The sequence below is a fragment of the Somniosus microcephalus genome, unplaced genomic scaffold, assembly GCF_052327205.1.
Source record: "Somniosus microcephalus isolate GS21.2 unplaced genomic scaffold, FLI_Smic_1.0 unresolved_chr1, whole genome shotgun sequence".
Taxonomy (NCBI): domain Eukaryota; kingdom Metazoa; phylum Chordata; class Chondrichthyes; order Squaliformes; family Somniosidae; genus Somniosus; species Somniosus microcephalus.
Genome location: NW_028225179.1, coordinates 123,915,106 through 123,929,134, shown reverse-complemented (window position 1 = coordinate 123,929,134; position 14,029 = coordinate 123,915,106). Strand labels below are relative to the sequence as shown.

General features: G+C 51.5%; 2 protein-coding genes across 3 annotated transcripts in view; both read left to right on the top strand.

Annotated features, from left to right (window-relative positions):
* Window positions 1-14,029, top strand: part of LOC147095799 (zinc-binding protein A33-like) — a 198,380-nt gene that overhangs the window by 55,387 nt on the left and 128,964 nt on the right. Inside the window, exon 3 of the mRNA XM_085974806.1 lies at window positions 5,589-5,822. Coding sequence (XP_085830932.1) covers window positions 5,589-5,822 — 234 coding nt within the window. The remainder of the gene's footprint in view (window positions 1-5,588; window positions 5,823-14,029) is intronic.
* Window positions 1-14,029, top strand: part of LOC147095800 (vesicle-trafficking protein SEC22b-like) — a 523,236-nt gene that overhangs the window by 463,224 nt on the left and 45,983 nt on the right. The window lies entirely within an intron of this gene.

Genomic DNA, 14,029 nt, shown 5'->3' with positions numbered 1-14,029 from the left:
GGCTCCTGTTCACCCATCACCCCCCGTGCTCACCGACCTACACTGGCTCCTGTTCACCCATCACCCCCTGTGCTCACTGACCTACACTGGCTCCTGTTCACCCATCACCCCCTGTGCTCACTGACCTACATTGGCTCCTGTCCACCCATCACCCCCTGTGCTCACTGACCTACACTGGCTCCTGTTCACCCATCACCCCCTGTGCTCACTGACCTACACTGGCTCCTGTTCACCCATCACCCCCTGTGCTCACTGACCTACACTGGCTCCTGTTCACCCATCACCCCCTGTGCTCACTGACCTACACTGGCTCCTGTTCACCCATCACCCCCTGTGCTCACTGACCTACACTGGCTCCTGTTCACCCATCACCCCCTGTGCTCACTGACCTACACTGGCTCCTGTTCACCCATCACCCCCTGTGCTCACTGACCTACACTGGCTCCTGTTCACCCATCACCCCCTGTGCTCACTGACCTACACTGGCTCCTGTTCACCCATCACCCCCTGTGCTCACTGACCTACACTGGCTCCTGTTCCCCCATCACCCCCTGTGCTCATTGACCTACACTGGCTCCTGTTCACCCATCACCCCCTGTGCTCACTGACCTACACTGGCTCCTGTTCAGCCATCACCCCCTGTGCTCACTGACCTACACTGGCTCCTGTTCCCCCATCACCCCCTGTGCTCACTGACCTACACTGGCTGCTGTTTACCCATCACCCCCTGTGCTCACTGACCTACACTGGCTCCCGGTCCAGTAACGCCTCGATTTCACAATTCTTATCGTCGTGTTCAATTCCCTCCATGTCCTCGCCCTCCTCCCTAACTCTGTAACCTCCTCCAGCCCTACAACCCTCCGAGATCTCTGCGCTCCTCCAATTCTGGACTCTCGCACTTCCCCGATTTTCATCGCTCCACCATTGGCGGCCGTGCCTTCAGCTGCCTGGGCCCTAAGCTTTGGAATTCCCTCCCTAAACCTAGCCACCTTTTTACCTCTCTCTCTTCAAGGCCTCGTCTGCTCTCTTAGGACAACGTAAAAGATCCCAAGGCACTATGTCGAAGAAGAGCAGGGGAGTTATCCCCGGTGTCCTGGGCCAATATTTATGCCTCAATCCACATAACAAAAACAGATTATCTGGTCATTATGACATTGCTGTTTGTGGGAGCTTGCTGTGCGCAAATTGGCTGCCGTGTCTCCCACTTTACAACAGTAACTACACTTAAAAAGTACTTCATTGACTGTAAAGCGCTTTGAGACGTCCGGTGGTCGTGAAAGGTGCTGTATAAATGCAAGTCTTTCTTTCTTCTTTCTTTCTCTAAGATGCTGCTTAAAACCAAACCTTTACTCACCAGTCCCAATATCACATTATGTGGCTCGGTGTCACATTAAAAAAAAATGTTTTTTATTCGTTCATGGAATCAGGGCGTCACTGGCAAGGCCGCTATTTATTGCCCATCCCTAGTTGCCCTTGAGAAGGCGGTGGTGAGCTGCCATCTTGAACGGCTGCCGTCTGTGTGGTGAAGGTACTCCCACAGTGCTGTTAGGGAGGGAGTTCCAGGATTTTGACCCAGCGACGATGAAGGATCGGCGATATATTTCTAAGTCAGGATGATGTGTGACTTGGAGGGGACCTTGGAGGTGATGGTGTTCCCATGCGCCTACTGCCCTTGTCCTTCTAGGTGGAAGAGGGCGCGGGTTTGGGAGGTGCTGCCAAAGAAGCCTTGGCGAGTTGCTGCAGTGCATCTTGTAGATCACAGAATCACAGAATCCCCACAATGCAGATAGAGGTCATTACGGCCCATCGAGCCTGCACCGACACATATCCCACCCTATCCCCGTAACCCCACGTATTTACTCCCCTAACACTAAGGGTCAATTTATCATAGCCAAATCAACCTAACCCGCACATCTTTGGACTGTGGGATGAAACCGGAGCACCCGGAGGAAACCCACGCAAACACGGGGAGAATGTGCAAACTCCACACAGACAGTTGCCCGAGGCTGGATTTGAACCCGGGTCCCTGGCGCTGTGAGGCAACAGTGCTAACCACTATGCCACCGTACACATTGCAGCCACGGTACGCCGGTGGTGGAGGGAATGAATGTTTAAGGTGGTGGATGGGGTGCCAATCAAGCGAGCTGCTTTGTCCTGGATGGTGTCGAGCTTCTTCAGTGTTGTTGGAGCTGCACTCATCCAGGCAAGTGGCGAGTATTCCATCACATTCCTTACTTGTGCCTTGTAGATGGTGGAAATGCTTTAGGGAGTCAGGAGGTGAAGCACTCGCTGCAGAATACCTAGCCTTTGACCTGCTCTTGTTGCCACAGTATTTATGTGGCTGGTCCAGTTAAGTTTCTGGTCAATGGTGACCGCCAGGATGTTGATGGTGGGGGATTCGGTGATGGTAATGCTGTTGAATGTCAAGTGGAGGTGGTTAGACTCTCGCTTGTTGGAGATAGTCATTGCCTGGCACTTCTGTGGCACGAATGTTACCTGCCACTTATCAGCCCAAGCCTGAACGTTTGATAAGGCACCTGTGAAGCACCTTGGGACGTTTTACTATGTGAAAGACGCTATATAAATGCAAGCTGTTGTTGTTGCAGCACTGTGACTGGAAAGGCAATGGTATTCACCCACCCCAAACAGAAAGTGCGAGCCTTTCACACCCAACGCACGGAGCACTACCAAGTAGTATGAAGGTGATAGGTGCCTATGGTTACTGTTGTGATTGCTGGCCATTCAAAGGATTGGGTTAATAATTGGGAACAGAGATAAGAGGTTCTGTTCTATCCTACAGAGGGAAGATCAAGGTCAGGTTAACTAGAACTGCCTGCACTGCCTGGTCAGTGGTTGCAATACCACATTAGTAACGGTTCTGGACGAGGGGCGGTTGGTTCGTGGTGTGAGGCAGGGTCCCGGATGCCAAGCCTGCTCCTGTAGAACTGCCTTTCCTGCCAGCAGAGGGTGCTTAAAGCAATTTGCAAAATGTTGAACGTAAAGAAAAAAGACTTGCATTTCTGTAGCTGTTTTCACGGCCTCAGGATGTCTCAAAGCGCTTTACAGCCAATGGAAATTCTTTTCAAGTGTAGTCACTGTTGTAATGTATGAAATGTAGGAAACGCGGCAGCCCATTTGCGCACAGCAAGCTCCCAGAAACAGCAATGTGACAATGGCCAGATAATCTGTTTTAGTGATGTTGGTTGAGGGATAAATATTGGCCCCAGGACACCGGGGAGAACTCCCTGCTCTTCATCGAAATAGTGGCCGCGGGATCTTTAAGGTCCACCTGAGAGAGCAGACTGGGCCTCGGCTTAACGTCTTATTTGAAAGGCGGCACTTCTGACAGTGCAGCACTCCCTCAGCACTGCACTGGGAGTGTCAGCCTGGATTATGTGCTCATGTCTCTGGAGCGGGGGCTCGAACCCACAACCTTCTGACTCAGAGACGGGAAGTGCTGCCCACTGCCACCTGGTGGTAGGAAATAATACTGCATCAAATTGTACGCAAGCGCACACACACCAGTGGCAAGAGTAAAGGCAGACTTCCGGACAAGAAGGCCAGTTCATCATCATAGTTATAAAGGGAACGTTTATGGTAGAAACCAGGAAGTATTTCTTTACAGAGAAAGGAGCCAGCAGTGGGAACCGGCTACCAGAAAGGATGGATGATGCCTGGAAACTGGGCTCTTTTAAGGAACAGCTGGATACTGTATATAAAAACATAACATAAGAACATAAGAAATAGGAGCAGGAGTAGGTCATTTGACCCCTCGAGCCTGCTCCGCCATTCAATAAGATCGTGGCTGATCCGATCTTGGCCTCAACTCCACTTCCCTGCCCGCTCCCCATAACCCTGGACTCCCTTACCATTCAAAAATCTGTCTATCTCCACCTTAAATATATTCAATGACCCAGCCTCCACAGCTCTCTGGGGAAGAGAATTCCACAGATTCACGAACCTCTGAGAGAAGAAATTCCTCATTTCCGATTTAAATGGGTGCCCCCTTATTCTGAGACTCTGCCCCCTAGTTCTAGATTCCCCCACGAGGGGAAACATCCTCTCTGCAGCTACCCTGTCGAGCCCCCTCAGAATCTTATATGTTTCAATAAGATCCCCTCTCATTCTTCTAAACTCCAATGAGTGTAGGCCCAACCTGCTCAACCTTTCCTCATAAGTCAACCCCTTCATTTCCGGAATCAACCTCGTGAACCTTCTTTGAACTGCCTCCAATTCAAGTATATCCTTCCTTAAATAAGGAGACCAAAACTGTACGCAATACTCCAGGTGTGGTCTCACCAACGCCCTGCACAGTTGGAACAAGACTTCCCTACTTTTATACTCCATTCCCTTTGCAATAAAGGCCAACACTCCATTTGCCTTCCTAATTACTTGCTGTATCCACATGCTAACTTTTTGTGATTCATGTATAAGGACCCCCAGATCCCTCTGTACCTCAGCATTTTGTAATCTATCCCCATTTAAATAATAATTTGCTTTTTTATCTTTCCTACCAAAGTGGACAACCTCGCATTTTCCCACGTTAAACCCCATCTACCAGATTTTTGCCCACTCACTTAGCCTGTCTATATCCCTTTGGAGATACTTTGTGTCCTCCACACAATTTGCTTTCCCACCTATCTTTGTATCATCAGCAAATTTGGCTACATTACACTCGGTCCCTTCATCCAAGTCATTAATATAGATTGTAAATAGTTGAGGCCCCTGCACCAATCCCTGCAGCACCCCACTAGTTACAGTTTGCCAACCTGAAAATGACCCATTTATCCCGACTCTCTGTTTTCTATCCATGCTAATATATTACCCCCAACTCCGTGAGCTCTTATCTTATGCATTAACCTTTTATGTGGCACCTTATCGATTGCCTTCTAAAAATCCAAATACATGACATCTACTGGTTCCCCTTTATCCACCCTGCTTGTTACATCCTCAAAGAACTCCAGCAAATTTGTCAAACATGATTTCCCTTTCATAAAACCATGCTTACTCTGCTTGACTATATTATGATTTTCTAAATGTCCTGTTATCACTTCCTTAATGATGGACTCCAGCATTTTCCCAATGACAGATGTGAGGCTAACTGGCCTATAGTTTCCTGCTTTCTCTCTCCCTCCTTTCTTAAATAGGGGCGTTACATTTGCGGTTTTCCAATCCGCTGGGACCTCTCCAGAATCCAGGGAATTTTGGTAGATTACAACCAATCTGTTGTGTTCGCATCTTCACACTCTTCCCTTGGAGAACAGTGCGAAGTCGTGGAAGGATTCTCAGGCTGATTAACAGTCTGACCCGAACACTCCTTGCATGGCTGTAACCAACTTCACACCGACCGATAAGTTGGTTAGATCTATATGGCGGGAGGGTTTATGGGCTGAAGTTTGCAGAGAGTTTGAACGCTGAACCTTGGAGGCGCGACTGCTACCATTGAGCCAAAGGCCCCCACGGTGCTGCAGTGGGAAGACGGTAGGTTTGGCTACTGAGGGAGGGTGAGAGTGAATAGGCTGAAAGGCCTTTGTCGGTTGGCGCCCTGTGACTGTTGACGCTCCATTTCCCCCTCCTTCATGTTCTAGGAGCTGGGAAAGAGCCTCCAGGAAAACATTGAGGCCGAATTTGCCAAATTGCACCAGTTCCTGCAGGAGCAGGAGACCACCCTGAGCGAGAAGCTGCGGAGGGAATCGGAGAACCTGGTGCAGTCACTGGAGGGAAACTTCAAGCTCATCTCCAAGAAGAGCAGCTCCATCGAGAAATTCATCGCTGAGATACACTTGCTGATCCAGACGAAGGATCAAAGCAGGATCCTGAAGGTAAGATCTTCAGCCAACACCCAGGCAAGTTAAAAAAAAAAAATTCATTCTCGGGATGTGGGCATCGCTTGCAAGGCCGGCATTTATTGCCCATCACCAGTTGCCCCTGAAATGGTCGCGGGGAGCCGCCTTCTTGAACCGCTGCAGTCCGTGTGGTGGAGGTGCTCCGACAGTGCTGTTAGGGGTAATCCCACAGTGCTGTTAGGGGTAATCCCACAGTGCTGTTAGGGGTAATCCTACAGTGCTGTTAGGGGTAATCCCACAGTGCTGTTAGGGGGTAATCCCACAGTGCTGTTAGGGGGTAATCCCACAGTGCTGTTAGGGGTAATCCCACAGTGCTGTTAGGGGGTAACCCCACAGTGCTGTTAGGGGTAATCCCACAGTGCTGTTAGGGGGTAATCCCACAGTGCTGTTAGGGGTAATCCCACAGTGCTGTTAGGGGGTAATCCCACAGAGCTGTTAGGGGGTAATCCCACAGTGCTGTTAGGGGTAATCCCACAGTGCTGTTAGGGGGTAATCCCACAGAGCTGTTAGGGGGTAATCCCACAGTGCTGTTAGGGGTAATCACACAGTGCTGTTAGGCAGTAATCCTACAGTGCTGTTAGGGGTAATCCCACAGTGCTGTTAGGGGGTAATCCCACAGTGCTGTTAGGGGGTAATCCCACAGTGCTGTTACGGGTAATCCCACAGTGCTGTTAGGGGGTAATCCCACAGTGCTGTTAGGGGTAATCCCACAGTGCTGTTAGGGGGTAATCCCACAGTGCTGTTAGGGGTAATCCCACAGTGCTGTTAGGGGGTAATCCCACAGTGCTGTTAGGGGGTAATCCCACAGTGCTGTTAGGGGTAATCCCACAGTGCTGTTAGGGGGTAATCCCACAGTGCTGTTAGGGGTAATCCCACAGTGCTGTTAGGGGGTAATCCCACAGTGCTGTTAGGGGGTAATCCCACAGTGCTGTTAGGGGTAATCCCACAGTGCTGTTAGGGGGTAATCCCACAGTGCTGTTAGGGGGTAATCCCACAGTGCTGTTAGGGGGTAATCCCACAGTGCTGTTAGGGGTAATCCCACAGTGCTGTTAGGGGGTAATCCCACAGTGCTGTTAGGGGGTAATCCCACAGTGCTGTTAGGGGTAATCCCACAGTGCTGTTAGGGGGTAATCCCACAGTGCTGTTAGGGGGTAATCCCACAGTGCTGTTAGAGGGTAATCCCACAGTGCTGTTAGGGGGTAATCCCACAGTGCTGTTAGGGGGTAATCCCACAGTGCTGTTAGGGGGTAATCCCACAGTGCTGTTAGGGGGTCATCCCACAGTGCTGTTAGGGGTAATCCCACAGTGCTGTTAGGGGGTAATCCCACAGTGCTGTTAGGGGTAATCCCACAGTGCTGTTAGGGGGTAATCCCACAGTGCTGTTAGGGGGTCATCCCACAGTGCTGTTAGGGGGTAATCCCACAGTGCTGTTAGGGGGTAATCCCACAGTGCTGTTAGGGGGTAATCCCACAGTGCTGTTAGGGGGTAATCCCACAGTGCTGTTAGGGGTAATCCCACAGTGCTGTTAGGGGGTAATCCCACAGTGCTGTTAGGGGGTAATCCCACAGTGATGTTAGGGGGTCATCCCACAGTGCTGTTAGGGGTAATCCCACAGTGCTGTTAGGGGGTAATCCCACAGTGCTGTTAGGGGTAATCCCACAGTGCTGTTAGGGGGTAATCCCACAGTGCTGTTAGGGGTAATCCCACAGTGTTGTTAGGGGGTAATCCCACAGTGCTGTTAGGGGGTAATCCCACAGTGCTGTTAGGGGTAATCCCACAGTGCTGTTAGGGGTAATCCCACAGTGCTGTTAGGGGGTAATCCCACAGTGCTGTTAGGGGTAATCCCACAGTGTTGTTAGGGGTAATCCCACAGTGCTGTTAGGGGGTAATCCCACAGTGCTGATAGGGGTAATCCCACAGTGCTGTTAGGGGTAATCCCACAGTGTTGTTAGGGGTAATCCCACAGTGCTGTTAGGGGGTAATCCCACAGTGTTGTTAGGGGTAATCCCACAGTGCTGTTAGGGGTAATCCCACAGAGCTGTTAGGGGTAATCCCACAGAGCTGTTAGGGGTAATCCCACAGTGCTGTTAGGGGTAATCCCACAGAGTTGTTAGGGGGTAATCCCACAGTGCTGTTAGGGGTAATCCCACAGTGCTGTTAGGGGTAATCCCACAGAGCTGTTAGGGGGTAATCCCACAGTGCTGTTAGGGGTAATCCCACAGAGTTGTTAGGGGGTAATCCCACAGTGCTGTTAGGGGTAATCCCACAGTGCTGTTAGGGGTAATCCCACAGTGCTGTTAGGGGTAATCCCACAGTGCTGTTAGGGGTAATCCCACAGTGCTGTTAGGGGGTAATCCCACAGTGCTGTTAGGGGGTAATCCCACAGTGCTGTTAGGGGGTAATCCCACAGTGTTGTTAGGGGGTAATCCCACAGTGCTGTTAGGGGGTAATTCCACAGTGCTGTTAGGGGTAATCCCACAGTGCTGTTAGGGGGTAATCCCACAGTGCTGTTAGGGGGTAATTCCACAGTGCTGTTAGGGGGTAATCCCACAGTGCTGTTAGGGGGTAATCCCACAGTGCTGTTAGGGGGTAATCCCACAGTGTTGTTAGGGGGTAATCTCACAGTGCTGTTAGGGGGTAATCCCACAGTGCTGTTAGGGGTAATCCCACAGTGCTGTTAGGGGGTAATCCCACAGTGCTGTTAGGGGGTAATCCCACAGTGCTGTTAGGGGGTAATCCCACAGTGCTGTTAGGGGGTAATCCCACAGTGCTGTTAGGGGTAATCCCACAGTGCTGTTAGGGGGTAATCCCACAGTGCTGTTAGGGGTAATCCCACAGTGCTGTTAGGGGTAATCCCACAGTGCTGTTAGGGGGTAATCCCACAGTGCTGTTAGGGGGTAATCCCACAGTGCTGTTAGGGGGTAATCCCACAATGCTGTTAGGGGTAATCCCACAGTGGTGTTAGGGGGTAATCCCACAGTGCTGTTAGGGGGTAATCCCACAGTGCTGTTAGGGGTAATCCCACAGTGCTGTTAGGGGGTAATCCCACAGTGCTGTTAGGGGTAATCCCACAGTGCTGTTAGGGGTAATCCCACAGTGCTGTTAGGGGGGTAATCCCACAGTGCTGTTAGGGGGTAATCCCACAGTGCTGTTAGGGGGGTAATCCCACAGTGCTGTTAGGGGGTAATCCCACAGTGCTGTTAGGGGGTAATCCCACAGGGCTGTTATGGGTAATCCCACAGTGCTGTTAGGGGTAATCCCACAGTGCTGTTAGGGGTAATCCCACAGTGTTGTTAGGGGGTAATCCCACAGTGCTGTTAGGGGTAATCCCACAGTGCTGTTAGGGGGTAATCCCACAGTGCTGTTAGGGGTAATCCCACAGTGTTGTTACGGGGTAATCCCACAGTGCTGTTAGGGGTAATCCCACAGTGCTGTTAGGGGGTAATCCCACAGTGCTGTTAGGGGGTAATCCCACAGTGCTGTTAGGGGGTAATCCCACAGTGTTGTTAGGGGGTAATCCCACAGTGCTGTTAGGGGGGTAATCCCACAGTGCTGTTAGGGGTAATCCCACAGTGCTGTTAGGGGGTAATCCCACAGTGCTGTTAGGGGGTAATCCCACAGTGCTGTTAGGGGGTAATCCCACAGTGCTGTTAGGGGTAATCCCACAGTGCTGTTAGGGGGTAATCCCACAGTGCTGTTAGGGGGTAATCCCACAGTGCTGTTAGGGGTAATCGCACAGTGCTGTGAGGGGGTAATCCCACAGTGCTGTTAGGGGGTAATCACACAGTGCTGTTAGGGGGTAATCCCACAGTGCTGTTAGGGGTAATCGCACAGTGCTGTGAGGGGGTAATCCCACAGTGCTGTTACGGGGTAATCCCACAGTGCTGTTAGGGAGTAATCCCACAGTGCTGTTAGGGGGTAATCCCACAGTGCTGTTAGGGGGTAATCCCACAGTGCCGTTAGGGGTAATCCCACAGTGCTGTTAGGGGGTAATCCCACAGTGCTGTTAGGGGTAATCACACAGTGCTGTTAGGGGGTAATCCCACAGTGCTGTTAGGGGTAATCCCACAGTGCTGTTAGGGGGTAATCCCACAGTGCTGTTAGGGGTAATCCACAGTGCTGTTAGGGGGTAATCACACAGTGCTGTTAGGGGGTAATCCCACAGTGCTGTTAGGGGGTAATCCCACAGTGCTGTTAGGGGTAATCCCACAGTGCTGTTAGGGGTAATCCCACAGTGCTGTTAGGGGTAATCCCACAGTGCTGTTAGAGGGTAATCCCACAGTGCTGTTAGGGGGTAATCCCACAGTGCTGTTAGGGGGTAATCCCACAGTGCTGTTAGAGGGTAATCCCACAGTGCTGTTAGGGGGTAATCCCACAGTGCTGTTAGGGGTAATCCCACAGTGCTGTTAGGGGGTAATCCCACAGTGCTGTTAGGGGGTAATCCCACAGTGCTGTTAGGGGGTAATCCCACAGTGCTGTTAGGGGGTAATCCCACAGTGCTGTTAGGGGGTAATCCTACAGTGCTGTTAGGGGGTAATCCCACAGTGCTGTTAGGGGGTAATCCCACAGTGCTGTTAGGGGGTAATCCCACAGTGCTGTTAGGGGGTAATCCCACAGTGCTGTTAGGGGTAATCCCACAGTGCTGTTAGGGGTAATCCCACAGTGCTGTTAGGGGTAATCCCACAGTGCTGTTAGGGGGTAATCCCACAGTGCTGTTAGGGGTAATCACACAGTGCTGTTAGGGGGTAATCCCACAGTGCTGTTAGGGGGTAATCCCACAGTGCTGTTAGGGGGTAATCCTACAGTGCTGTTAGGGGGTAATCCTACAGTGCTGTTAGGGGGTAATCCTACAGTGCTGTTAGGGGGTAATCCCACAGTGCTGTTAGGGGGTAATCCCACAGTGCTGTTAGGGGTAATCCTACAGTGCTGTTAGGGGGTAATCCCACAGTGCTGTTAGGGGGTAATCCCACAGTGCTGTTAGGGGGTAATCCTACAGTGCTGTTAGGGGGTAATCCCACAGTGCTGTTAGGGGGTAATCCCACAGTGCTGTTAGGGGGTAATCCTACAGTGCTGTTAGGGGGTAATCCCACAGTGCTGTTAGGGGGTAATCCCACAGTGCTGTTAGGGGTAATCACACAGTGCTGTTAGGGGGTAATCCCACAGTGCTGTTAGGGGGTAATCCCACAGTGCTGTTAGGGGTAATCCCACAGTGCTGTTAGGGGTAATCCCACAGTGCTGTTAGGGGTAATCCCACAGTGCTGTTAGGGGGTAATCCCACAGTGCTGTTAGAGGGTAATCCCACAGTGCTGTTAGGGGGTAATCCCACAGTGCTGTTAGGGGGTAATCCCACAGTGCTGTTAGGGGGTAATCCCACAGTGCTGTTAGAGGGTAATCCCACAGTGCTGTTAGGGGGTAATCCCACAGTGCTGTTAGGGGTAATCCCACAGTGCTGTTAGGGGGTAATCCCACAGTGCTGTTAGGGGGTAATCCCACAGTGCTGTTAGGGGGTAATCCCACAGTGCTGTTAGGGGGTAATCCCACAGTGCTGTTAGGGGGTAATCCCACAGTGCTGTTAGGGGTAATCCCACAGTGCTGTTAGGGGTAATCCCACAGTGCTGTTAGGGGGTAATCCCACAGTGCTGTTAGGGGGTAATCCCACAATGCTGTTCGGGGTAATCCCACAGTGTTGTTCGGGGGTAATCCCACAATGCTGTTAGAGGGTAATCCCACAGTGCTGTTAGGGGGTAATCCCACAGTGCTGTTAGGGGTAATCCCACAGTGGTGTTAGGGGGTAATCCCACAGTGCTGTTAGGGGGTAATCCCACAGTGCTGTTAGGGGTAATCCCACAGTGGTGTTAGGGGGTAATCCCACAGTGCTGTTAGGGGGTAATCCCACAATGCTGTTAGGGGTAATCCCACAGTGCTGTTAGAGGGTAATCCCACAGTGCTGTTAGGGGTAATCCCACAATGCTGTTAGGGGTAATCCCACAGTGCTGTTAGGGGGTAATCCCACAGTGCTGTTAGGGGGTAATCCCACAGTGCTGTTAGAGGGTAATCCCACAGTGCTGTTAGGGGGTAATCCCACAGTGCTGTTAGGGGGTAATCCCACAGTGCTGTTAGGGGGTAATCCCACAGTGCTGTTAGGGGTAATCCCACAGTGCTGTTAGGGGTAATCCCACAGTGCTGTTAGGGGTAATCCCACAGTGCTGTTAGGGGGTAATCCCACAGTGCTGTTAGGGGTAATCCCACAGTGCTGTTAGGGGTAATCCCACAGTGCTGTTAGGGGTAATCCCACAGTGCTGTTAAGGGGAATCCCACAGTGCTGTTAGGGGTTAATCCCACAGTGCTGTTAGGGGGTAATCCCACAGTGCTGTTAGGGGTAATCCCACAGTGCTGTTAGGGGTAATCCCACAGTGCTGTTAGGGGGTAATCCCACAGTGCTGTTAGGGGGTAATCCCACAGTGCTGTTAGGGGGTAATCCCACAGTGCTGTTAGGGGGTAATCCCACAGTGCTGTTAGGGGGTAATCCCACAGTGCTGTTAGGGGGTAATCCCACAGTGCTGTTAGGGGGTAATCCCACAGTGCTGTTAGGGGTAATCCCACAGTGCTGTTAGGGGTAATCCCACAGTGCTGTTAGGGGGTAATCCCACAGTGCTGTTAGGGGGTAATCCCACAGTGCTGTTAGGGGGTAATCCCACAGTGCTGTTAGGGGGTAATCCCACAGTGCTGTTAGGGGTAATCCCACAGTGCTGTTAGGGGTAATCCCACAGTGCTGTTAGGGGTAATCCCACAGTGCTGTTAGGGGGTAATCCCACAGTGCTGTTAGGGGTAATCCCACAGTGCTGTTAGGGGTAATCCCACAGTGCTGTTAGGGGTTAATCCCACAGTGCTGTTAGGGGGTAATCCCACAGTGCTGTTAGGGGGTAATCCCACAGTGCTGTTAGGGGGTAATCCCACAGTGCTGTTAGGGGGTAATCCCACAGTGCTGTTAGGGGTAATCCCACAGTGCTGTTAGGGGGTAATCCCACAGTGCTGTTAGGGGTAATCCCACAGTGCTGTTAGGGGTAATCCCACAGTGCTGTTAGGGGGTAATCCCACAGTGACGTTAGGGGGTAATCCCACAATGCTGTTAGGGGTAATCCCACAGTGCTGTTAGGGGTAATCCCACAGTGCTGTTAGGGGGTAATCCCACAGTGCTGTTAGGGGTAATCCCACAATGCTGTTAGGGGGTAATCCCACAGTGCTGTTAGGGGGTAATCCCACAGTGCTGTTAGAGGGTAATCCCACAGTGCTGTTAGGGGGTAATCCCACAATGCTGTTAGGGGTAATCCCACAGTGCTGTTAGGGGGTAATCCCACAGTGCTGTTAGGGGTAATCCCACAATGCTGTTAGGGGGTAATCCCACAGTGCTGTTAGGGGGTAATCCCACAGTGCTGTTAGAGGGTAATCCCACAGTGCTGTTAGGGGGTAATCCCACAATGCTGTTAGGGGTAATCCCACAGTGCTGTTAGGGGGTAATCCCACAGTGCTGTTAGGGGGTAATCCCACAGTGCTGTTAGAGGGTAATCCCACAGTGCTGTTAGGGTGTAATCCCACAGTGCTGTTAGGGGGTAATCCCACAGTGCTGTTAGGGGGTAATCCCACAATGCTGTTAGGGGGTAATCCCACAGTGCTGTTAGAGGGTAATCCCACAGTGCTGTTAGGGGTAATCCCACAGTGCTGTTAGGGGGTAATCCCACAGTGCTGTTAGGGGTAATCCCACAGTGCTGTTAGGGGTAATCCCACAGTGCTGTTAGGGGTAATCCCACAGTGCTGTTAGGGGGTAATCCCACAATGCTGTTAGGGGTAATCCCACAGTGCTGTTAGAGGGTAATCCCACAGTGCTGTTAGGGGGTAATCCCACAATGCTGTTAGGGGTAATCCCACAGTGCTGTTAGGGGGTAATCCCACAGTGCTGTTAGGGGGTAATTCCACAGTGCTGTTAGGGGGTAATCCCACAGTGCTGTTAGGGGGTAATCCCACAGTGCTGTTAGGGGGTAATCCCACAGTGCTGTTAGAGGGTAATCCCACAGTGCTGTTAGGGGGTAATCCCACAGTGCTGTTAGGGGTAATCCCACAGTGCTGTTAGAGGGTAATCCCACAGTGCTGTTAGGGGTAATCCCACAGTGCTGTTAGAGGGTAAT